Raw genomic sequence first — 25,141 nt, 5'->3', positions numbered from 1 at the left:
CAGACAGATCCACTCACCATCTTTCCAAAAGGCTCTGTATCTTCCTTCCTTAGTCCTCTGTCGGGACTTGTCGTTCTTGCTTAGAGTTCACCCTCCTAAGCTCAGCTCCACCTGGCTTTTCCTGGGAGGACTTCCCTGGCTCCCTGGCCCACCTCTGAGTATACCCTGGTTGTTTGTAATTCCTGTTTAGTATTTCTATGCCAACTTGAGTTTTAGTTCCCTTTTTATAACAGCCCCAAATAGGCCATATTTGAAATCTCTCTGGAAAAAGACTGTCTTATATTTTGAAAACAGAACCATTCCTTACACCACTTTATTTATTTATTTATTTTTTAAAATTTATTTATTTTTTAGTTTTTGGCGGACACAACATCATTGTTTTGTATGTGGTGCTGAGGATCGAACCCGGGCCGCACGCATGCCAGGCGAGCGCGCTACTGCTTGAGCCACATCCCCAGCCCCAACACCACTTTTTTTTTTTTTTTTAATTTTTATTGTTGGTTGTTCAAAACATTACATAGTTCTTGATATATCATATTTCACACTTTGATTCAAGTGGGATATGAACTCCCATTTTTACCCCGTATACAGATTGCAGAATCACATCAATTACACATCCATTGATTTACATATTGCCATTCTGGTGTCTGTTGTATTCTGCTGCCTTTCCTATCCTCTACTATCCCCCCTCCCCCCTCCTCTCCCCTCTTCTCTCTCTACCCCCTCTACTGTAATTCATTTCTCCCCCTTATATTTTTTTCCCTTTCCCCTCACTTCCTCTTGTATGTAATTTTGTATACCCCTGAGGGTCTCCTTCCATTTCCATGTAATTTCCCTTCTCTCTCCCTTTCCCTCCCACCTCTCATCCCTGTTTAATGTTAATCTTCTTCTCATGCTCTTCGTCCCTACTCTGTTCTTAGTTACTCTCCTTATATCAAAGAAGACATTTGGCATTTGTTTTTAAGGGATTGGCTAGCTTCACTTAGCATAATCTGCTCTAATGCCATCTATTTCCCTGCAAATTCTATGATTTTGTCATTTTTTAATGCAGAGTAATACTCCATTGTGTATAAATGCCACATTTTTTTTTATCCATTCGTCTATTGAAGGGCATCTAGGTTGGTTCCACAGTCTTGCTATTGTGAATTGTGCTGCTATGAACATGGATGTAGCAGTGTCCCTGTAGCATGCTCTTTTTAGGTCTTTAGGGAATAGACCGAGAAGGGGAATAGCTGGGTCAAATGGTGGTTCCATTCCCAGCTTTCCAAGAAATCTCCATACTGCTTTCCAAATTGGCCGCACCAATTTGCAGTCCACCAGCAATGTACAAGTGAACCCTTTTCCCCACATCCTCGCCAGCACTTGTTGTTTGACTTCCTAATGGCTGCCAATCTTACTGGAGTGAGATGGTATCTTAGGGTGGTTTTGATTTGCATTTCTCTGACTGCTAGAGATGGCCCAACACCACTTTTTTTTAAAAAATATTTTTTTAGATGTTGATGGACCTTTATTTTATTCATTTATTTATATACAGTGCTGAGAATCGAACCCAGTGCCTCATAATGCTAGGCAGGTGCTCTACCACTGAGCCACAACCCGACCCCCCTTCTTTTCTTTTCTTTTTTTTAAAATGAATTTTAAAAAATTTGTACTTGTAGAGGGACAGAATGACTTTATTTTATTTATTTTTATGTGGTGCTAAGGATTGAACCCAGTCCCTCACACATTTCAGGCAAGCGCTCTGCCACTTAGCTACACAGCCCTAGCCCTCTTTATACTTCTTTATGCATACACAGTTGCCTCGTGTTAGTTTTCTGTTGCTCTAACGAGGTCCTGAGACAGTTTAAAAGGAAGAAAGGTCTCTTTTGGCTCACAGTTTTAGTCCACAGTCTCTTGGCCACTTAGCTCTGGTGGCACAGTACATCATGGCACAAGCATGTGGTGGAGGAGGCTGCTCACTTCATGGCAAGCTGGGAAGCAAAGAGAGAGGCAGGAGCCAGGGTCGGTCGCTACATCCCCTTCAAGGGTGTGCCCCAGTGACCAGCTTCTTCCCACTAGGTCCCGCCTCCTAAAGGTTCTGCCACCTTTTAATAGTGCCACAGGCTGGTGACCAAGCCTTTAACACGTTGGACCATTGAGGGTCACTGCAAGTCCAAACTGTAGCCCCTAGCACACTGTTAACCACAGTAGGTGCCTGATCATGTTTACTTCCTTTGTTGTTTCCTTTCCCTCTTAGGTTCCCCAAATCTTGTGTGTGCTAGGCATTTTAGAAGTTGGTTGAGCTTTTCAGTTCCATCCCAGGTTTTTCCTTACCTTTTAAAAATCATCTCTGTGCAGCAAAATTTACATACAGTAAAAGTAAAGGCACCTATTTAAGCGTATTGTTCAAAAAGTTTTGACAAATAAACAGAGATATAAATGCCATCCACAACCCAGAGACTGAAAAAAGGTCCTTGCTCACTCTGCAGTCACTCCCTGCCCACAGTGGCCTCTGATCTGTCTGTAGGTCAGTTTTGTCTGTTCTGAAGTTCATGTATGTGGGACCGTATGCTAGGGTCTGACTCCTTTCACTCAGCAATTTTTAAAAAATAGTTTTTAGTTGTTAATGAACCTTTATTTTATTTATTTATATGTGTGCTGAATTGAAACCAGTGCCCCACACATGCTAGGCAAGTGCTCTGCCACTGAGCCCCAGCCCCAGCCCCTCGGCAAATCTTTTTGAGATTTATTTATACAATTTTGTATATTAGATTATACTTTGTTTTGTTGCATTGCAAGGTAGAGTTCCACTGTATGGATAGGCCACAGTTTATTCATCCATTTCCCTGTGAATGGACATTTGGCCTGTTTGCAGTTTGGGGCTGTTTCATATAAAACTGCTAACAACATTTGCATATAATTCAAGGACTAATGTTTTCATTGCTGGGTCACATAGTAATCCTGTGTAGCACTTAACTTTAAGAAACTGCCAAACTGTTTTCCAAAATGGTTGTACTGTCTGGCACGATGACTCACGCCTGTAATTCTAATAACTCTGGAGGGTGAGGCAGGAGGGTCTCAAGTTTGAGGCCAGCCTCAGCAAATTAGTGAGACTCTATCTCAAAATAAAAGGGAAGAAGGGCTGGGGATGTGGTACAGTGGTAAAACATCCCTGAGTTCAATTGCCAGTACCAATTTTTTTGTACCTACTATCTACCAATATTATAGTAGATCCCCTGCATATACTATTGTGCAGTTTTCAGGCCATCTTAGTGAAATACATATTGTTATTTTCATTCTGAGAATAAGGACACAGAAGCTCAAGATCATCTGTCATTCGATACATGTCAGAGCTGGGATTTGAACTCAGGGATATTTGGCTTTCGAGCTTGTGCTGTTTTTCACAGTGGCCTCTAATGGATCTGGCCGTTTAAGGGAACTGCTCCTGGTTTCACGTCCAGACATGAAGAACAGTCTCTCCCAGAACCTCATGTATGGAATGCTGGGAAAACAGACTGTTAGGAAAAGGTCATGTTCCTGGCTGCCCTCTGTACTGCCGTGGTCCCAGCTGGCTGCAGAGTTATTTCACTCTTGCACTGTTGGTGGAAGAAGTTAACAGGCACAGTCCCCATCTAGCTCCTGATGCCTTTCCCTGTGGGGCCACTACCTCATCCAGCCCTGCTGGGATGGAGTGTCATGGGGACCTCAGCCATCACTGTAAACAGGGCCTGGGCAGCCTGAATCAGAGTGTGGCCTTGGGGAGGAGTGGTTTGGCCTCTCAGGATCTCATTTCAGTTGGCTGCCAGGGACCAAATGTCACTGCCTCGCAGAGCAGCTTCCAGCGTCACTCTGTCTCTGACCCTGTAGGCTGGCTCAGCTTTGAAAGTCCTGGCTGAAAGGAAGGGGTAGGGGGAAACTTGGCAGAGCGGCCAATGACATCAGCACTGATGCTGCCTGAGAAATCGGGTGGGATTTTGGAGTGGAGTTGGTGGCTGCAGAAATGGGGCCTCCTGGCTGGCCCTCTGGACACGGCTTCCTTGTTTCCCCACAGCTCTTTTATGGGTCAGTTCTCCTGTGCTTCTGATTGGCTCCTCTTACCGAAGCTTGCTGCAGGCCCCAGAAATTACTGCCCTCATCAGCAGGTTAGTGTTTTTGCCAAGAGGAGTCACCTGGCACCAAACTAGATCTCTCAGTGTCACTCTTCACCCAAACATGCCCTGATTTGAGGCCTTGAAAGTCATGGTGGTATTCCTGTGATCCCAGCAACTTAGGAGGCTGAGGCAGGAAAACTGCAGGTTCAAGGCCAGCCTCAACACTTTAGCAAGACCTGTCTCAAGATAAAAAAAATGGAACAGGCTGGAGATGTGGCTCAGTGGAAGGGTGAGGGTCAAGCTTTGTGTGGGGCAGGTTCTGGGTGAGTGGAGAAGTTGGGCTAATCTTTTTTCTTTTCTTTTCTCTTTTCTTCTTCTTCTTCTTCTTTTTTTTTTTTTTTGGTGTGGTGCTGGGCATTAAACTCTAGGCCTCCTGAATCAGGCTAAGCACTTGCTCTTCACTGAGCCACACCCTTAACCCCCAGGCCATTCTTCATTTTCCAGATAATTAGTCAACTTTTGCCAGACTGGTTGTCAGATTGGCCTGCCTGTCCTTGCGGACCTCTGCTGGGGTGCCTGTGAGACACTGCTATCACCTGCATGAGAGGCTCAGGGGCCTGTGGGCATGTGTGTGCTGGCAAGTGTGGCACACATTTCCCAGCAAGTAGAAAGAGAAGGCACCTGCTCCTGGTGGCCGCTGCTGTTCCCTCCTTGTTCGAGTTGTTTCTAGATTCCAGATGACCCCAATGCTCACTTTAAACCTAATTTTGAAAAATGCTTATAAGCCAAAGTTTTTCCTGTCTGCTGGAAGTCTGTGATTAACAGAGAATGCACAGAACCAAACACAGTGTGCCTCTGAAAAGGAGGATTGGAGTTCCCTTCTCTCCTGGCTTCAGAGAGTGGAAATTGTCCCAAACTAACTACTCAGAGCAGTCCTATAGTAAGATGGGGCTGATGGGGCCCTGGCACAGTGGGACCATCCTGTGGCTTTGATGAGACCGTTGTGTTACACAGTAGTCACCTAGTCCTGCAACCTGATTTCTTTCTTCTTTTTCCCCAGATGCTGTGACTGGGGCAGACGCGCTGGGGTTTGTCCATGCTGGGGAGGAGTCTTCCTTCCGGGTGTGACTGCCTTCATCTGGGCATGCCTGCAGTACCCTGGGCCCATGGACCTGAAGGAGAAGCATTTGGTGGGCCCTGCTCTGTTGCCATGTGGCTGTGGTTGGGGTGCCTCTGTTGGCCTCCCCATCTGGGTTTGCTGGGAGGTCCTCATCTGGGGGATTTACAATGAAAGTAAGAGAAGGGGTGTGGCTCTGAGGCTTGAGAGACAGACCATGACCCCTCTGAGATGCTTGGCTGTGAAGGATGAAGAATGAAGGGCAGATCAGTTAACACAACTGTGCAGAGGTGGGGCTTCTGATTTGGGTTGGCCCCCGGCCAGTTTTCCACTTCTTGCCCAGAGGTGTATAATTTAGTTTGTTTGCTCTTTGCTAGGGCTATGCCCCAACCTGCTGAGCCATGTTGAGGACTGTTGGGTACCCTGTCTGTGGTTAGGGACCAGCTCCCCATCAGACTCCAAACAAAGCTGCTTAATCAGCTGGGGTGGGGTGGATGAGAGGGGGCAAAAGGGAGCAGCCAGGCAGTCCAGGCTGTCTGTAAGATCAGCCCAGCCTCCAGATGTACCATCTGGAGGTAGATTTGTCAATCAGAATATTCCTCTCCCAGGGCTGGGGATGTAGCTCAATGGTAGAGTACTTGCCTAGCATGTCTATAGCCCTGGGTATAACTCTTAGTACCTCAAGGTAAAAAATAAACACACAGGGCTGGGGATGTGGCTCAAGCGGTGGCGCACTGGCCTGGCATGTGCGGGGCACTGGGTTCGATCCTCAGCACCACATACAAATAAAATGAAGATGTTGTGTCCACTGAAAACTAAAAAATAAATATTGAGAGTTGTTTTTTTTTTTTTTTCTCTCTCTCTCTCTTAAAAAAAAAAAAATAAACAAACAGAATATTCTTTTCCCATGACAAAGACTGCCCTAGAGGAAGTCCAAGTCTCCTGCCTGGCTCCTGCACACCCTCCTAATGTAGGCGTCCTCTCTGTCTCTGCTCACTGCACTCCAACCACATGGTGCTGATAACTGGTACCTGCTAAGATCTTTAGTGTGTACGAGGCACCCACATTCTGCCTGCCCATTGGTCCAGTGTCATTCCTTGCCTTGACTGTACCTCTAGTTATGCTGAATGCTTCATAGTTTGAACACATACACCACATGGAGGCTGTTCCTTCTGAAGTGACTTTGTCCCTTTTCCTAGCAAAATCCTTCTACTCTTTCTTTCTTTTTTTTTATATATTTATTTTTTAGTTGGACACAATATCATCTTTATTTTATTTACTTATTTTGATGTGCTGAGGATAGAACCCAGGGATTCACATGTGCTAGGTGAGCGCTCTACTGCTGAGCCACAACTTCAGCCCCTCCTACCCTTTCTTCAAGACCCAGTGGAAATCTCATCTTCTCCACATAAGTCCCCCTTCCCTGCTTTCCGTATCCATGGTACCTTTCCCATTGTGCTCGTTATACTCTATGGGTGTAATCTCTTTCTTCTGCCATATCTCACTTTCCCTGGGTCCCAGCACAGAGCCTGGCATGTAGCAAGTCAAGGGCTTAGTAAATATTTGTTAACTTAAGAGCTTGGGGTGGTCTGGAGAGGGAGCTGTGGGTTCACTTCTTGGGCTTCTGGCAGCACCTGGCTGACTGCTTCCTCTTCAGCTCCAGGCTTCCTGTGCCTTTGGACCAATTGTGCAAGAGGCTTATGGACTTGAACAAGGAGCCAAAGGTTCAGCTTGTTTGTAGCCACCTCTGGCTGCCCTGCAGGTGTCTGTACCAGCAGTGATCAGCACTGAGGGATGGCTACACTGGCCTGCTTCCTATCTTGGGTGCAGTTTTGCTGTGGGTGCTGTGCACTGCTCAGTTCCAGGGAGTGCCCCTGGAGACTGATGTCATGTGATATGGCAACCCTCCTGGTGGGGCTCAACGCCCCCCAGAGGACAGCGTTGTCCTCTGATTCCTGCTTATTGTTGAAACACCAGTGCCTAGTGTATGGGGGAAACAAATTGAGGGGCTAGCTTTGCCCTCAAGCCTGAAGGAGAAGCCTTGAGGGCCCCAGATAGGGAACTGCAGGTGCTATTTTTCCTGGAGGATTTCCGTGTCATCTTTCTCTGTAGATGAGCCAAGAAACCCTCAAGACCAGCAGCAGCAGCCTTGCCTATGGGATGCTGACATTGGATTGGTAAAGCCCTAGGTAAAGCTGGGGAGGTGGCCTCTGGCTTGCAGAGACTATTGTTTAATTGAGTAATCAATAGCACAAGTGATTCAGTCAGGACCTAGCAGGGTTTCTACCTACACAAGTACCTTTCAAGTTGTATGCTGGAGTTTAAAGATGATCCGTAGCCCAAGACAGTCACAAAGCATCTTGGACAGGTAGTACTGGGAGGAGCTGGCATGGTCAGTTGATGGTCAGGTGGTCTGTGGGTGCCTGGCTCAGCCCAAGATCGGTTTGGCAGTTGCTGGATGATTTTTGGCACCTTGCCCCCCTTTTAGACCTACCAGTTCTCAGTCTCTCTGTTAAGCCCATGGTGAACGTGCTGCAGCAGTGATGACCTGGGCTTCTGCTTCTGCGATGCAGGCCTCCCCTTTCCCATTGCTGAGGTGGGCAGTGTGGCAGGGAGGAGAGGGAGAGGCTGCATTGGGGCTGCACAGCACCTGGTGTAGCCCCCTGTATTGTCCCCTCCAGGGCTTGCCAGAGAAGGGAGAGCATCTGTTTCCCTGTGGTTCCCACCTGAGCAGTCTCCAGGAGCAAGGGACAGGGGAACAGGAGTCTTTTTTTCTCCTTGGCTACAGCTGATAGTCCTCACAGGGGCTGGCACTGAAGCTGACCCCACCCGCCTTCCTTTCCTGCTCCACATGGAAACTTCCTGCCCTTAACTTCTGAACTGCCCAGCCCCTCCTTTCTGTCCCCATTCAGTTCTCTGTTTGGCAACCCCCACCTTCTCCCCCGACAGGGAGCCATGCTAGTTCGGGAAGGGGGAGGGGAAAAGTCAGCTTGTGCAGCTCTTCCCCTCCCTGAAGCTCAAGATGGTGTCGTCTAGGAGACAGGGCCCTGGAGGAACGCACTCAGCCTCTAGCTTGCTCTCCAGCTAGGGGATCTGTTAAGCTGTCTCCTCTCCCTGGGGTATTGTAGCCCCGTTCTAAGGATGGCAGAGAAGTGTCCCATCCTCTCCTAGTGCCTCAGCTGCTCCTTCACCCAGGGAGCCTGTGCCCAGAGCTTCCTTTATATCAACATTGTTCCCAGAGCCCTGTTTCTGGAGCTCCCACTCTCTCAGGCCCTGCTCGATGCTCTGAGAAGTGCTGAAGTGGAGCCCCTGGTAACTGGCATCCTCTTCTGTCCGGGAGATGAGGGCCTGGGGTACCCAGGCAGTCCTGGTCCTAGCAGCTCTTGGCTGGTGTGTCAGTGCTGCTCTTCTCACCATCAGTTAGCTAGCTGGTAGGAAGGTGTTGGAATTCCTCCTTTCAGCTAGCTCTGCCTCCTGCTGCTGGAGTCTTCTACTAGCTCCTTGGCCCTCTGCTCAGCCCTCCTAAGTAGCTGCTCTCTCAATGGCCAGTCCTCACCCTTCGTGCAGGAGGTGCTAGTGTTGTGCAGGAAGTGCACAGATTCTCTTCCCTCTTCACTGCAGCTCTGTGGAAGAGCTGCTGTTATCTTGGCTCCTTGCTGGAAGCCTCTGACTGATTTAGGGAGCTCTCACAGCGGAGCTCCTAACCTTGTCAAGTGACCTGGGGGCAGAGAACAGGTAATCTGGGAAGAAAGCTGGTATTTATACCCCAGGGTTCTCCTGAATACCAGCTGTTGCCCTTGGCAGCTTCTCCTGTCTGCCTGTCCGGCCCTCTGTCTGTCTGCTCTCTGGCTGCACATCTTTACTCTGCATACCCTGTAGGAGCCTCCTCTGAAGAACAGGCCAAGCTCCCAGACAGCTGGCAGAGCATCGGACAAACTTTCTTCTCTGGGCCCTCCTTTCCCCTCCCTCCTTCCTCTCTTTTTCCCTCCCTCCCAGGGCTGCTGTTGCAGCCTGCTGCCACCTCCTCCTCCTCCTCCTCCCTCCCTGAATCTGCAAGGTGACTGGAAATAGGCTGAATTAATCAGCAGATTGAAGCTCTGCTCTGCTCTGCTCTGCTCTGCTCTGCTGCGCCCGATTCTCTGCAGCACCGGCTCCTCGCTCACGCCTGCACCAGCCCTTTGCCCTCGTCTTGCTCTCTGTTCTGCCTCTCCCTTTCTTGGAGGGCAGCTAACGCTCTGCCCCATGCTCTTTAAGCAGGCAGAGCTATGGATGCCCCATCAGGGCAAGCATAGCACAGTGAGTATTGCCAGCTTGGCTCCCCGTTTCTCTCACTGATAATCTGTTCCCTGCTTAGTGAGGGAGTCTGGGTTAGTGGTTGCCAAAGGAGTCCTAAAGATACAGAGCAGGAGGAAGCTAGAACGAGCATGGGGTAACCAGCACCTTGGGAAGAGATTGGGCATGAGAGCCAGAATGCCAGCATGTCAGGTGCCTGAGTCGGCCAGAGGAGGACTGGGGCCCGAGCTCCCGGGGGCATTCTGCCAAGGGATGCTAGGAGCAGGTCTCCATGCACAGGGTGATAGAAGTGTGGGGCCTGCATGCCAATGCTTATTGGGGCCCAGTGAAGGGGACTTTTTGGCTGGACTACATGGCTTACTGAGTCAGGAGCCATCAGGACAGGGATGATTTCTTCCTGGGTCTTGGTGGCTGCAGGAGGTGGGGTAGAAGAGGGGTGAAAGTGTGATTAAGGTCTGGTGAGCCTGGAAGAGTGAGACGGGGAGGAAGCACCACTGTTCTGTCTGATTTTCCCAGCTGCAGGTGAGTCTAGCTGTGTCTGGCTGAACTCAGAATCAATAGTAATGGCCAGATTTGCCTCAGTGATCTGGACATTGTGTGGAGTCCAGCTTTGGGCCCCCTCCCTGCCTACACTAAGAAGGCTGTGACAGGGGACCCAGAGAAGGGACCACAGCCAGTTGTAACTGGTGGTTATCTTTGTCAAGGCCTCAGGTCAAGGTCTAAATTTATAACCTGCCCACCTGAGCCTAGGAGTCTTGATTCTGTTGCTCCTGAAACAGATGGAGTAGGAAGAAAAATAGTTGCTGAGCCGAGAGGACCTTGGAGGGCCTCTGCAAGGACAGGGCTGAGGGCTGGGAGCTTCTGACTGTGCCACCTAAGATATTTGGCTGAGGTGGGTACAGGAGAAAACAGGGTATCATTTCTTGGAAGGCTTGTTAGATTGTCGATGCTCAGCTTTGTACCTTGATAGTCAGTTTTGCTCAGTGGCCAATTCCTGTGGCTGTGATTTGGTGGGCAGATTCACACCGCCCCCTCCCACCTCCCTGGCCAAGATTCCCCCAAATCCCCACACTTTGCCAATAGCCCTCTCGGATAGCAGAACAGAGAGAACAAGTCCAGCATGTTGGAAGGAAGTCCCAACCTTGAGTTATTCTTTCTGATGCTGCATTCGAGTCTGAGAACTTACAACAGTGGGATGGGGCTGGTTCTACCTGAAAAGCTTCAGTTTCCTCTTATCCTGGTCCCTCTGGGATAGAGGCCTTCCTCTGGGAGAGAGGCCTTGCTCTTGGCCCGAGGAAGATCTCCTGAGGTGCCTGCAGTGAGCCAGGGTGGGAGTTTTTAGCATCTGGGAAACAGGGTTACTTTTGGAACCTTTGGGTATATACAGCCAGGTCATATTTTTCGTTACCCTTCTTGGCCCCAGTAGGCAGGAAAAGTAGACCTTAGACTGTTCTTAGGTTCTTATTTCTCATATAAGAGGAACTTACTGCAGTCTCCCCAGGGTGCCTGAGCACATGGAATACCCGACCTAACTCCATGCTGGAAGGGCTGACAGAGCCCGCTTCCCACCAGCCCAGTCTGAAGCTCCTTCAGGAAGTGTGCCCGTCTTCCACAGGCTCCTCAGCTCTGGCTCTTCTGTTTTGTGGGGAAAAGCCGAGAGCCATGATGAGGGAAAGCAGTTACTTGACATTCTAGCTTGGGCCCTCTTGCCACAGAGGGGCGAGCTGTGCAGGCTCCGCAGTTGGATCAGCTCAGCTCAGTTAAGACGGTAGAAGGCGGGCTGGCCCAGGAGGCTGAGTCCTCACCACAGGGCCAGCCTGTGCGGGCAGGCGCTTCCTTTGGGTGGCATGTAATTACAGAATGGCTTATTTGCCTTCTGTTGTGCTGTCTTTAATCCCAGCCTGGAGTCGGTGCCCCTGGCCAGACACAACATGCGGGGGCAGATGCACACAGACAGCTCTGCAGGCAGCCTGGTCCGGGAGCATCTGCCACCCTCCAGTTCACTCCTCCTTACCTGGAGAGCAGCAGGGAACCTGGGGTGGGAAGAGGGCAAGAGAACAGCTGGAGGCTGGGCAGGTGAGGAGGTCCTGGGAATGGGCCTACCTGGAAGGAGGAACAGATGTCACGACAGCCACTTGCAGCCCAGGGGAGTCAGTGTCCTGAGTGTCTGGGTCTGGAGGCCTGGCTAATGGAGAGACGCCTCCCTGGCTCTCTGGCTGCTGCTGCGCCTTTTCTCTGCCTTGCTGGAAACTATTCCTTCCTGGGCCTGGGGTCCTTGTTCCAGGGTGAGGGTGTCCCAGGTGGTCCTGCAGCCCTGTGTGGTTTGCCCACCCCTCCCTCTTTTCCCCTCACAGCCCCCTCTCCTATGTGTGCCCCCCTTGCTTCTGCTGAACAGCCCTCCCTGCCTCCTGCATATTTTCTCACTTCATCATTTCTGGAGGTGTGGCCCAGGCACACCCACCCTGTCCATCCTGGGGACTTTGTCATCTCACTGTGGAGAGGAAACCCTGACACAAGAGGAAGCCTCAGTCCTAGGAAGAAGGGACGGTGGGAGGGGAGGTGTTAGGGGTCAGGATTCTCACCTGGTTCCAGGTCCTCTTCTTCCCTTTCGGGGACTATCAGGCATCAGTGCTCTGGCCCAGCCCAGTACATGTGAGAAGGCCCTTTGGCTCCTCTTCCCTTGTGTCTTCCTCCCTTAGAGACCCCCGAGGGCCTCTTTCCTTCCATGTCAGGGACTCCAGGAGGCCTCAGAGCAGACATTGGCCTCACCTGGCATTGATGTGTTCTGGCCCTGTCCTCTCAGAAGGCTCAGGATCCTGTGGAAGAGCGGGGGTGCTTTGGAACACAGTGTTTACCCCTGCCCAGAGGCCATTTTCTCCTGAGCTGAAATAACCAGTTTATCTCCTCTGGTAGAAGCAGCGCTTATCTCCATGATCCACCAAAGCCACCGTGAAGAGCAGGATTAGGCGAAATTTAGGCAAAGGAGCTAGAAGCTTCAGTGCTGAGCCCACTCAGCCAAGGCAGCTGGGAGTTGACAGTGGAAACTCCACTCAGGTGCCTCCTGTGAGCCAGAGGCATGGTACTGGGACACTGCCCCTTAGGCCAGCCACCCCTCAATGCAGAGGAGGTGTGTGCCCTGTGAGCGCTCAGGCCACCTGGACAAGGAAGGGTGCCTACAGAGCTGGGCAGGGAAGAGGAGGTGCAGAAGGTGGACCAGCAAGCCAGATGATTTTGGAGGACTGACTTGTGGGTCACGGGAAGGCTGGGGGAGGCAGCCAGGGCAGCCTAGCCCTAAGTCCCTGTCCTGGTGCCTCTGGTCTAGGGATTCACTGCTCTTCTCCTGATGGAAACACACATTGAGGCTCTTTGTTCACACTGTTCCTTCAGGCGCTTCCTTTCTTGGGGCCAGTCTTTGTCCTAGAACCCTATAGCTAGAGACCTGAGATTCAGCCTGACACTGGCTCCATTGGCAGAAGTTTCTGTTCAGTAGGTCCAGGGTGGGGCATGATTTTTAAAAGCCCCAGGTGCTGCTGCTACAGATTTCAGGTTGACAGCCCCTGACTGAGGTGTCATTGGGATCAGTGATACTTTTTGGGCACTCTTTCATTCACTCATTCAGTCGGCAGATAGTCACTGAGTGTGTGTGCCAGGCACCATCATTCCTAGCTTGGTAGAGGGTGTGTTCAGAGGGAGGAATTCTGTACCTATTTTCAAGGAATTTGCAGTCTACTGGGAGAACCAGACAGGTCAATCTGTAATCACAGTTCTGTCAGACACAGGCTGAGAGCCAGGCTGCCATGGTGCCATTGGAGTACAATTGAAGTGTAGTTCCCCTTTGGGAAAATGTCCCAGAGGAGATGACATTTGAACTGTCTCGAAGAGGCAAGGATCATGTGGAGTAGGGAGCATGTCCTTGGCCAGAAAGTCCATAAAGGAGTTCTGGAGGATGGAGACCTGTGGAAGGAATAACCGGGAGGGATGGGGGTGGAGCTGGGAGGTCACAGTCCCCAAAGGCCTCACAGAGTAGGCCCAGGGGTCTGGATTGGATTTTAAAAGTAGAGGGGGTTCAGTCAACGAGGCACATGCTTGCCCTGTCTGAGATACTGCAGTGAGTTTGGAAACATGGGCCGGGAAGGGTTGGGCTGGGCAGAGGGAGGCGAAGGCCAGGGTCTGCGATACTTCAGAGGCCACTGGATAGGCAGTAGTGTGGGTGGATAGGAGAGGGCTGGGGTACGAGTTCAAGGTTTTGGGTATACTGATTCCCATGCCCCGTGAAACAGCTCTGAGTCAGCTCAGTAGATGGGTCTACACTGAGAGTAGAAGTCAGACTGGGAGTTAAATGCAGGGGTTGTAGGCAGTCTTGTGGCAAGAAGCCCACGACTGTGGCCTGGGATGCCTGGGAATGTACAAGAGTTGGCAAGCTGCCCAGGATGGTCTGTGGTGTGGACTTAGGGAAAAGAATGGCTAGAGGGGCTGGGGCCGTGGCTCAGCGGGAGAGCGCTTGCCTAGCACGTGCAAGGCCCTGGGTTCCATCCTCAGCACCATATAAAAATGAATAAATAAAAGAAAAAAGATATTGTGTCCAACTAACTACAACTAAAAAAAAAAAAAAAAAAAAAAAAAAATGAATGGCTAGAGTCCAAGGAGGGAGAAATGGGGACAGCCAGGTCTCAACAAGGAGGGGCCTTGGAACATGTCTAGTCCTCATGTCCTCTGGGACCAGCTTGGTCCATGCTACATTCCAGTCGGCCATGGTGACAGGAGCATGGTAGAATCTCTGCACTGTTGTTCCCCAGGGATGGCTACTTTTTTCCTGAGATTATGTCCTGCCCAATATTGAGTGTTGCAAGACCCTTTCTTACAAAATAATGCTACTACAACCAATTAAAAAAACAAACACACAAAAAAAACCCCAAAATAATGCTACTAGAGGTGGTAGGTTTTTCTTCATGTTATTCCTAAGAACCATGAAAAACTGGCATCTCTATTTCTCCCCCATTAAAAAAGTATATATTTTTCTGACTGTGAAATCTAAAAGACTGGCACCCTGAGGTAAACTTGGAGATGGGCACCAAGAATATTCTGAGTCGGGCAGGAAGACCACACATGGCCGTGGGTTGAGGGTCCAGGGAAAAGTGAATTAGAAAACATTGACTAGCCCCACAGAGTGGTGCACACCGGTAATCCCAGCAACTCTGGAGGCTGAGACGGGAGGACCACAAGTTTGAGGCCAGTCTCAGCAACTTAGTGAGACCATATCTCAAAAATACAAATAATGGTAGAGCCCTTAGGTTTGGTGCTCCTTACCAAACCAAGCAAAACAAGACAGAAAACATGGAGTAGAGGAAGGTTTTTGGTTTGTTTTTGTTTTTGTTTTGTTAGCCAGGCTTTAAAGAGTAGAGTCCTGTCCTCCTGAATATTTTAAAATTTGATGGTAGTTTGGCTGTGGTTATACCCTGAGGCGCAAGAGCTGGTAGGAAGGGAGGGTCAGAAGGAGGAGGGGTAGTGCGGGGACAGGTCCAGCCTGTGGTGGACACGTCCATCTGGGCAGGGACCTGGGGCCTTGGAGGTGCTGAGTGCCTCCTTTTTCCCAGCAGGGAGAGCCCCCCGTGGCCCTGGGCCTCTCCACCTGGAAGGCCCTCAGTGTCCTGAAGGAGCAGCTGGAGGCTGTGTTGGAAGGACACCTCAAAGAGCAGAAGAAATATCTAACCTGGAAGGTGAAGCTTCTTCACGGGTGGCCAGAGCCTGGGCAAGATGGCAGAAAAATGTGGGGGGTGACTGTCTCAGGGTCAAGATGCACCCTGACTGCCTGGCAGGAGGAGGCCACCCAACTAAGGCCTCATGAAAAATCAGAAGTGGGGGTGGGGTCCCTCTCAGCCATGTCCTGACACCACTTGCTGTAGGAGCTGCTGTGAGGTCAAGTGAATTAGACGGAGGTGGCCTGGGGACCACAGGGGCTCAGGGCAGGGAGAGGCACCCAGATTGCTGCTGGATGGCCGGCCACTCAAGCCCAGCTGCCATGGCTCCCTAGGAGGCCTGGAGAAGCAGCTTCCTGCACCACAGTAACCGCTGCTCCTGTTTCCACTGGCCGGGTGCCTCACTTATGCTGTTGGCTGTGCTGCTGCTGCTGGGCTGCTATGGGGGCCAGCCGGCCGGGAGGTAAGTAGGGCCCTAGAGCCTCTGCATCTGTCCCTCTCCATCCCCCTAGGGTGTCCCAGGGCTCTGAGGGGGCTGTCATCCCTGAGGCTGGGGAGGATAGAGGCTTCACTGGAGTCAAGAACGACGAGACCCTCTTTTCAGAAGGGACTGGGTAGAAAAGGGCATCCTAGGCTCTGGGGGTGTCTGGGGGGCCCTTACTTCCTGGAAATACACTGTACCCTCTGCATCCTGTACACCAGCCATGGGGTGGAGCTGGTGAATGCCTCTGCGCTATTCCTGCTGCTGCTTCTCAACCTGGTTCTCATTGGGCGGCAAGATCGGCTGAAGCGCAGGGAGGTGGAGCGCAGGCTTCGGGGAATCATCGACCAAATTCAAGGTGAGACCAAGGGCTGGGGATATAGCTCAGTTGGTAGAGTGCTTGCCTAGCATGCACAAGACCCTGGGTTCAATCCCCAGCCCCACAAAAAAAAAAAAAAAAAAAAAAAAAAAAGGTGAGACCAAGAGTCAGCCATGTCATTGGGAAAGATACCCTGGAATGTGTCTGAGCCCTGAGAACTCTCCTAGGGTGGACGGTAGTCAGCGTTCCAGGAGCTGCCATCTCTGGAGTTAGAGGATGCCCAACCCTCTCTTTTGCAGGGTGGTGAGGGCCCTGGAACAGCTGTGGGCACCCAGGCAATGCCCTTGGCAGGCAGGAAGAGGTGTTGCCCTGGACTTCTGGACTTGTTAACATCGGGGTCTGACAGAAAAGACCCTAATGCTTAGAGGAGGGCAGTGAGATGTTAGTCTTACCTGGTAGAACTGGGCCAGGGGAGGTGGGAAGGTGGACCAGGGAGGTTGAGATGCCCACAGGAGTCAGGGTTGGTGCAGGGAGGCCGCAGCCTAAAGTAAGCAGCCTAGTTCCTAAAGGAGAGGGGCATTGTTTGTCTTTCTGTCTATCTGGAGTTAAGCTCTAACCATAGATTGAGGGTTACATTAGGCTCTTTGGAGAGTCTGTGCTTTATGCTCTCCAGGGACGCGTGGTGTCAGAGAAGTAGCCTCTGCTATTGGGAGGCCTTTTTCTGACAGTTCGATCGTGTGTTGTACTCTCAGGGTACAATGACTGAAAGGTAGGCCCTTCTCTCCAGGAGCATATCTCTTGCTTAGAAACCACCAGTAACTCCCTCTTGTTCCTCTCAGCCATCACAGATGCTGCATGTGGCTTCTGTGCCTCTGCTGCAGGCTCTGCCCTTCCTGTCTAGCTTCTTCCCTTCCTTCTCTTCCTCCTGTTAAAACCACTTACCCCTCCCAGACGCCTGTGTGCTGACCCATTATGTGCCTCTGTCCTGCTTTTCTCTGACTGGTGGGCATCTCCCTCACTCATTTCCAACAGACAGAATTCATTCCTTCTTCCTCTTCTTGGAATCCATCTCCCATCATCCTGGCAGATAGGTTTTTCTCCCTTTCGTGCTATGGAGGGGCTGGAATCTTTGTTAACACACTCAGCACGTATTTGCCTGCTTTGTAGTCCTTCACCCACGTGTTTCCTCCCACCACCACAGGAAGAGACCTCATACCCCTCCAGGCCCTCAGCAAAGTCTATAATGGAATGGCGAGAGGGTACAAAGAGTTCCAGGTGTGCACGGGGCTGGCTGAAGGGTGAGAAAGTTGTTTTCCTCCTCCTTTTCTCCTCAGATGCCCTCAGGGATAGCAAGGAAATCAAGTGGCCGAATGCCCTGTACCCAGACCTCCACATGCCTTTTGCCCCATCCTGGTCTCTGCACTGGGCCTACAGAGACGGACACCTCGTCAACTTGCCTGTTAGCCTGTTGGTGGAAGGTGACATCATAGCCCTGAGGCCTGGCCAGGAATCCTTCGCCTCTCTGAGGGGTATCAAGGTAGCTGTAGGCTGGTCTCCTTCATGGGAATTGCCACAGGCATATCTATAGGCAATTGGGGTCCCAGCGCTCAACCCTTAAGATTGACAGCCACCTCATAGGCTTCACAAGGGCTCTCAGGCAGAGCTGAACCTCCTCTTCCTCCTCCTGATGTTCTGTCTCTCCCCAGTCCTTAAGCATCAGGGACCCAGCCCCTCAGGCTACACCCCAGCAGGCTCTTTGCTAGTGGACAGTCCCTGACCTTAGGAGCCATGGCCATTTAGCTGGCATTGTCCAGGCGGAGTGGCATCTGTGAGAGCCCTTTCATTACCCACCTCCCTGTGCTGCTGGCAGGATGATGAGCACATTGTCCTGGAGCCAGGAGACCTGTTCCCTCCCTTCTCTCCCCCGCCCTCGCCCCGGGGAGAAGTGAAGAAAGGACCACAGAACCCCCAGCAGCACCGGCTCTTCCGAGTCCTGGAGACCCCTGTGATTGACAACATCAGGTAACCATGCCATTGTCTCTTCTGCCTATGCTTCCTCTCCCCAGTGCCTCCTGTGACAGGAGTGAGCCTCGTGCATCCCAAGGCCTTCCTGAGAGCTGGTGTCTCCTCAGGCTCCTCCCCTTGATCTCCTGAGAATTCTTAGACTCAGTTGTGGACAGCTCCAGAAGCAGCCACAGGCCCCTCTCCCAAGGGGCCATTAGCCAGGGCCAGGGTAGAGTAGGGAACCGCAGGACTCGCTAGTGCTCAGGGAAGAAGCTCACTGGTGCTCTGGCTGAGAGGCCCAGAATCCTCTCAGAGTGCTGGTGTCTGGCCTGTCCCTTGAGCAGGGCTGAGGGTCACCTCTTTCTGCAGGTGGTGCCTGGACATGGCCCTGTCCCGCCCAGTCACTGCACTGGACAACGAGAGGTTCACAGTGCAGTCAGCAATGCTGCATTATGCTGTCCCCGTGGTCCTGGTGTGTGAGGCAGGGCTGTGGGGCAGGGAGAGGGCTGGACATGGGGGAGCCCGGGGCAGACCCAGGTGAGCATGTGAGTGCAGGCAGAGGGGCCCAGAGTGAGCCTGTGGTGTGAGTGAGGAAGGAAGGGAGCCAGAGCCCGGTTGGTCCCCAGGGGCGAGGGCTAAGCTGCAGCCCTCCTGTCCCCTCAGGCTGGCTTTCTCATCACCAATGCCCTGCGCTGCATGTTCAGTGCCCCTGGGGTCACCTCCTGGCAGTACACTCTCCTCCAGCTCCAGGCAAGGACGGCCCTTTCTTCTCTGTTGTGCTTCCGTGCTGTGGGGCCCAGTTCCCTCACAAGGCTCTGACTGTCCCTCCCTCTTTGCAGCCCAGGGTTTCCTCAGGCTTTTGCTTAAGAATTTTTCCTTCCCCTCCTTCCCTTCCCATCCCTGGACAGCTGTCCTTTCTACCCAGGGGATGGCCATATGGCAGGGCAGCCCTCCCTTCTTCCTCCCTCTGGCCAGCAGCTCCTTGGGAACTTCGGTGTGGTCCACTCCTTCCCAGGTGAATGGCATGCTGCCCATACTCCCGCTGCTTTTCCCAGTCCTCTGGGTCCTGGCGACTGCCTGTGGTGAAGCCCGCGTCTTGGCCCAGATGAGCAAGGCCTCACCCAGCTCCCTGGTAGGTTATTTCTAGGCATCTGGGGACAGTGGCAGGCGAAAGAGAGAAGTGGCTAAAGCAGAGAAGTGGGGGCAGAAGCCTAGCTCCACCTTTGGGCTCAGTGTGTTGGAGGTTCTGAGCAGCAACATGAGGGCTCCAGCCCCTTCCGTTGCAGAAGGACCTCCAGACCAGACCCCAGGGTGCAGTGATCTCCCCCTGGCTCCCACCAATGGCGAGTCAGGACTGCCCTGAAACCCCTTAGCAAAGGGATTGGGAGCCTCGATGGCGTGGGTCTCCACTGCCTGCTTGGAGGCCTGTGCAAAGGTAGCTTTTTCCACACTGAGGTTCGTCCCCTCCCTGTGCAGCTGGCCAAGTTCTCAGAGGACACTCTCAGCAGCTACACAGAAGCCGTCTCCTCGCAGGTACACTGACCACAATGGTTTGTCCCAGTCCCTTGCAGTCACAAGCCCTGGGTGCCCTCAGGCTCCTTCCTGGAACCTTGGGACTCTATGACCTTGAGCCTCCAGCTGGGCTCTTGGAACTTCTCTGTACCCATCTACCTGTTGCATGTAGACATCACCCAGGCTTGGTCCCATGACACGTCCACATCTTGTCCCAGACTCCAACCTCCAGTGTTCCCCCTGACTCTTCCTGATTTGGGTCTTAGAGACCATCTCCAGCAAAACAAGGCTGAGCCCCACGTAACCTTGCAGACTTTTTCTCTCCCACCAGGAGATGCTGCGCTGCATTTGGGGCCATTTCCTGAGGGTGATTCAAGGGACATCGCCAACACTGAGCCACAGTGCCAGCCTATTGCATAGCCTGGGCTCTGTCACGGTGAGGGTGGCCCTGGAGGGAGGAGGTACCTGTCCTACCAGGCCTGCTGTCTGGCTAGGTACTTATGTGGCCCCTTGGGGGTGGGGCTGATGCCAAGTCCCCTTCTAGTACTGGCCTCTCTCCCTGCAGGTTCTATGCTGTGTAGACAAACAGGGGATCCTGTCATGGCCAAATCCTAGCCCAGAGACTGTGCTCTTCTTCAGTGGGAAGGTCGAGCCTCCTCATAGCAGCCATGAGGATCTTACAGATGACCTGTCCACCCGCTCCTTCTGCCATCCTGAGGTAGAGGAAGAGGTATGGATGGCTCCCACGGGCTCGACTGGGCCGGGCTTCTTAGTCATGGAGCCTGGCTGGTGGCCTTGGGGGGGGTGTGGATTAGGAGGGAGAAGCTGGGTTCGGGACCTCTGGAAGCTGCTTCCAGGTGGTTAAGGTGAAGCCACAGGACAAGACAGTGAGGGGCCCAGAACCATCCTGCTTCAATGGGAGCCACTAGGACCCTGGTCCTAGGCCTGTGTCCCTGTTCTTCTCAGCCCCATGAACGAGATGCCCTCCTGACTGGCTCCCTGAGCAACACCCTGCACCTTTCCAATGAGCAGGAGCGCGGCGACTGGCCTGGTGATGGTCCCAAGCCCCCCGAGGCCTACTCTTACCACAAAGCACACGGCCGCAACAAACACCCATCTGGCTCCAATGTGAGCTTCAGCAGGGACACTGAGGGCGGCGAGGAAGGTCCTGGAAAGGTGAGGAGGGACACAGAGTAGAGAGGCCACCTCATCTGCTGCAGGCTTTCCTGGTCTCTCCTGCCAAAGGTGCACAGCCCAGCCTGGACTGTCAGGGTCTTGAAGAATGCAGAAGTCGCACACAGCCCCGTCTAAGGGCCCTCAGCCTGGCCATCGGGAAGGATGACCTCCTGAGGCCTCACCCAAGTCTCTTCTGTGAATTCCTTTTCCAGTTCTCTCTGATGGTCACCAGCCTCCTAATTAAAACCTTCTAAACACATAAAGCCATGATGTCCTCTTGGATGTTGACCCATGACTGAAAAAGATCTCTTATTGTTTCCTCCCTGTCTGGCTGTCCTCTACAGGGCTACCAGGGTCATCGAGTATAGATACTAAAGGCTAACTGGAACCGAGAACAGGGAGAGGGTCTCGGGAGGGACAGGAGCGTGTCAACAGCAGCATTTGGCCTAGGAATGTGCTTTCTTGCAGGGCTAGCTTTGAGCAGGGCCCACCCCACTCCCTGCCTGAGGCTCCTCTTCTCCCATTCCTACAGGGCCACCCTGGCACAGAGGCCGAGCCCTATGAAGCAGAGGACTTTGTGTGTGACTACCACTTGGAGATGCTGAGCCTGTCCCAGGACCAGCAGAACCCCTCCTGCATCCAGTTTGATGACTCCAACTGGCAGCTCCACCTTACTTCTCTCAAGCCCCTGGGCCTCAACGTGCTGCTGAACCTGTGTAATGCCAGTGTCACTGAGCGCTTGTGTCGCTTCTCGGACCACCTGTGTCACGTTGCCCTGCAGGAGAGCCACCGCACTGTGTTGCCTGTGCACGTGCCCTGGGGCCTCTGCGAGCTGGCCCGCCTCATCGGTATGGTCCTTGGTGGTGGCAGTGGGGCGGGGCTGGCTGGGTGTGCGCTGGCTTCTTCAAACAGGCTTGGCACAGGCTCCGCACAGATCAGTTGTTGGAATGGCATTTGCTTGCCATGAGTACCAGCCGCTCTTTTAGATTCTGATGGTCCCACCTCAAGCAAACAGCAGTGTGAGGCAGAGCTTCCTGGCGTGGGAAGATAACAGACTGACAGGATGAGAAGACTGAAGGACTGGCTGGACTGTCTGCTGGGCAGTGAGGCAGCAGGTGGAGCAAGCCTCTGCCCAGTGGCCCTGAATCCTAACGTTGTCCCTGCAGGCTTCACTCCAGGGGCCAAGGAACTCTTCAAGCAGGAAAACCACCTGGCGCTCTACCGCCTCCCCAGTGCTGAGACTGTGAAGGAGACTTTGCTGGGGCGGCCATCCTGTGTCACCAAGCGGCGCCCCCCACTCAGCCACATGATCAGCCTCTTCATCAAGGACACTGCCACCAGTGAGCCTCACATCAGCTCAGCTGGCATCTAGTCGAAAGTTCCAGAGCTTGGCGGGTGGAGTTTTCTGCCCTACTGAGTCCATTTCTAGGGAGGACTGGGATGATGAATGGTAGACCACTTCCTAAGTTCTCTAGTGTGGCAGAGATTAGGACTGGGAACCTCGGCCAAAGGACAGGAAGAATAGCATCTATATTACCAGTTCAGTGTTGTTTCATAGTGGCTTGCTATCTGTGTGGCCTAGGGGTGTCCCTCCTCTGTCATAGGCTCCTTAGCACTCTTCTCAAGGATGGCAGCATGCTACCTGTTGGGTCGGATGAAGCAGGGCCTGGCTTGGGGCCTTCATGTTTTGGTCTTTTTTACCCCACCCTCAGGCACAGAGCAGATGCTATCCCATGGCACTGCTGATGTGGTCTTGGAAGCCTGCACAGACTTCTGGGATGGAGCTGACATCTACCCGCTTTCAGGATCTGACAGGTGGGTAAGGAAGGAGTGTGACCAGTCTATCTGCCCATCTCATGGACACGGGGCATCTTAAGACCACTTGCCTCATTCCACTCTGCTTCCCTGGCAGAAAGAAAGTGCTGGATTTCTACCAGCGAGCCTGCCTGTCTGGTTATTGCTCTGCCTTCGCCTACAAGCCCATGAACTGTGCCCTGTCCTCTCAGCTCAATGGCAAGTGCATTGAGCTGGTGCAGGTGCCTGGCCAGAGCAGCATCTTCACCATGTGCGAGCTGCCCAGCACCATCCCTATCAAGCAGAACACCCGCCGCAACAGCTGGAGCTCCGATGGTACCGCACACTTCCCTCCCAGTGGGGTGGCACTGGGGCTCCTGGTGGTGCCTCTGGAGGGCCATGGCATTGTTTGCTGCAAAAAGGGCCATGGGCACTGTTTGGGAGCTGGGATGCCAGTGTGGCACTCATTAGCTAGTGACATGGGTGCCCCTTAGTTTTCTCTCTATAAATAGGTGCTTACTCTATCCTCTTTGTAGGTCTGTTGTGATTTCAAGGGGGTTACTATATATAAAAGTTATGGAAAGTTATGAAACTTTTCAGAAAGGTGTGCATTATAGAGTGTTAGCCTTATTAAAAATAGACAAAAGCTTAGGTCACAAACCCTACTGGAATCTAGGGACTCAGAACTTACCCCTTCTACCCCCAAGTACACACTTATGGGGTCTTAGAAACCCAGGAGGCCATGCACTGAAGCAGTTGCTAAGGGTGGGGCCAGCCCCCATCCTTGGAGTGGGGCTGTGCAGGAGCTCTGCCACATTCTACCTGGCTCCCGGGATGGCCACCTGACTGATGAGTACCTTTCATTGTCTTTTCTCCTGTCTGTTGGCTCCTTATGCATCTTGGCTGTGTGTGTGTGTGGTCCCCTGGGGCCCACCTGCTCATTGATTTGGGTGTGGCATCTGTGCGTGTGGCCCTCGGCTGCCTCCTGGAATCTGCTGGTTCCTGGGTGTCCTGACTGGGTTCCTGGCATCCTGCCGCTTGTTTGCTGGTTTTGTATCTTGTTCCTGCCTGAAGAAGGGATCGGGGAGGTGCTGGAGAAGGAAGACTGCATGCAGGCCCTGAGCGGCCAGATCTTCATGGGCATGGTGTCCTCCCAGTACCAGGCCCGACTGGACATCGTGCGCCTCATCGATGGGCTGGTCAATGCCTGCATCCGCTTCGTCTACTTCTCTTTGGAGGATGAGCTCAAAAGCAAGGTGGGGAGAGACCTTTCCCTCTGCTGCCACTGACTCTTTTCCCCCATGGGCTTCCTCTGTTCATTTCATCTTCCTTTTTTAGGTGTTTGCAGAAAAGATGGGTCTGGAGACAGGCTGGAACTGCCACATCTCCCTCACACCCAATGGTGACATGCCTGGCTCCGAGATCCCTCCCTCTAGCCCCAGCCATGCAGGCTCCCTGCATGATGACCTGAATCAGGGTGAGGGCAAAAGCATGTGGTGGGGTCAGTGCGGGTGGAAGGCTTCCCTCCTAGGAGCTGCAGCTAGGAAGACCCTCCATAGGTCTCTTCTGATTAGTATACTCCCTTAGAAAATGGCCCCAAATGTCCTTGCAGGCAATAGCAGTGGGAGGGTAAGAGTGGAGACCTGGAGGCAGGAAGTTGTGTGCCATCTGCAGGGCAAGGGAAGGCCCCAGAAGGTTGGCCCAAGGTTGAAGGACAGACTTTTGTCCCTCATAGTGTCCCGAGATGATGTGGAAGGGCTCCTCCTCATGGAAGAGGAGGGTCACTCCGACCTCATCAGCTTCCAGCCTACGGACAGTGACATCCCCAGCTTCCTGGAGGACTGCAACCGGGTATGGTAGCAGGATCTGTCCCTGCCTCCCCAGTGCCCTCTGAAGTGGCTTCATGGCTGGTCCAGGGGAGGGAGGGGCAGGCAGGTGAAGTGGAGGCACCCTGTTCCCCATCCTGAGGTTACTGGCCTCTTCGCTTCCTCCAGGCCAAGCTGCCCCGGGGCATCCACCAGGTGCGGCCCCACCTGCAGAACATTGACAATGTGCCCTTGCTGGTGCCCCTCTTCACTGACTGTACCCCTGAGAGTGAGTGCTGTGGCCCCTGCTGCTGAGCTCTGCCAGGGCTGAGCATCCATGGGCTCCAGAGGGGATGTGGGTTTCCCATGTGGGGCTGCGATTGCGGGGTAATCTAGTGGGCTGGCACTGTGGTTTGGCCATTCCAGGGAGCCAGAAGTGACAGTATTCATATGATCATGCTGCTGGGATGGGATTGTTCCAGAGAGGGGCCCACTTCCCATTGTTTCCTGCCCTTCTGGCCTGCGGGTCTCTGCTGGCACCTGCACAGGGCTCCACCTGCCTGAATCTTGTGCATCCCACCTGTCCCCCAGCCATGTGTGAGATGATAAAGATCATGCAGGAGTATGGGGAGGTGACCTGCTGCCTGGGCAGCTCCGCCAACCTGAGGAACAGCTGCCTCTTCCTCCAGAGTGATGTCAGGTCAGAGCAGGACCCTAGGGCTGGTGGGCCAGCCTCTGCCTCTCAGATCTGGGACAGATCTGCATGGGACTTGGGGTATATCCGGTGGTTGATCTTGCATTGGCTGGGACCCAGGCACCTAGTTGTGGTGGGAGAAGAGGGATGGGATGCTCAGTCCTTGGGGATATGGGATCT

The 25,141-nt window shown here is 52.8% G+C and overlaps 1 protein-coding gene across 8 annotated transcripts in view; it reads left to right on the top strand.

The window, feature by feature from the left end:
- The window catches only part of Tmem94 (transmembrane protein 94), a 36,047-nt gene that overhangs the window by 7,093 nt on the left and 3,813 nt on the right, over window positions 1–25,141 (top strand). For 2 of the 8 annotated variants that reach the window (XM_076871122.2, XM_076871121.2), the window contains exons 2-23: window positions 5,131–5,260; window positions 15,075–15,197; window positions 15,512–15,639; window positions 15,879–16,015; window positions 17,311–17,513; window positions 17,847–17,998; window positions 18,350–18,452; window positions 18,644–18,730; window positions 18,996–19,112; window positions 19,457–19,513; window positions 19,824–19,928; window positions 20,058–20,222; window positions 20,459–20,668; window positions 21,201–21,516; window positions 21,835–22,008; window positions 22,381–22,483; window positions 22,581–22,798; window positions 23,537–23,718; window positions 23,801–23,939; window positions 24,198–24,313; window positions 24,457–24,556; window positions 24,859–24,967. In XM_076871122.2, coding sequence (XP_076727237.2) covers window positions 5,237–5,260; window positions 15,075–15,197; window positions 15,512–15,639; window positions 15,879–16,015; window positions 17,311–17,513; window positions 17,847–17,998; window positions 18,350–18,452; window positions 18,644–18,730; window positions 18,996–19,112; window positions 19,457–19,513; window positions 19,824–19,928; window positions 20,058–20,222; window positions 20,459–20,668; window positions 21,201–21,516; window positions 21,835–22,008; window positions 22,381–22,483; window positions 22,581–22,798; window positions 23,537–23,718; window positions 23,801–23,939; window positions 24,198–24,313; window positions 24,457–24,556; window positions 24,859–24,967 — 3,068 coding nt within the window. In that variant the 5' untranslated portion in view covers window positions 5,131–5,236. Of the gene's footprint in view, window positions 1–3,846; window positions 3,885–4,030; window positions 4,122–5,130; window positions 5,261–15,074; window positions 15,198–15,511; window positions 15,640–15,878; window positions 16,016–17,310; window positions 17,514–17,846; window positions 17,999–18,349; window positions 18,453–18,643; window positions 18,731–18,995; window positions 19,113–19,456; window positions 19,514–19,823; window positions 19,929–20,057; window positions 20,223–20,458; window positions 20,669–21,200; window positions 21,517–21,834; window positions 22,009–22,380; window positions 22,484–22,580; window positions 22,799–23,536; window positions 23,719–23,800; window positions 23,940–24,197; window positions 24,314–24,456; window positions 24,557–24,858; window positions 24,968–25,141 lie in introns of those variants that run through there. The other 6 variants (XM_076871120.2, XM_076871123.2, XM_076871124.2 and 3 more) reach the window with 6 other exon arrangements.

Source organism: Callospermophilus lateralis, chromosome 11, assembly GCF_048772815.1.
Source record: "Callospermophilus lateralis isolate mCalLat2 chromosome 11, mCalLat2.hap1, whole genome shotgun sequence".
Lineage (NCBI taxonomy): Eukaryota > Metazoa > Chordata > Mammalia > Rodentia > Sciuridae > Callospermophilus > Callospermophilus lateralis.
This window is presented reverse-complemented; position numbering and strand designations above follow the sequence as displayed.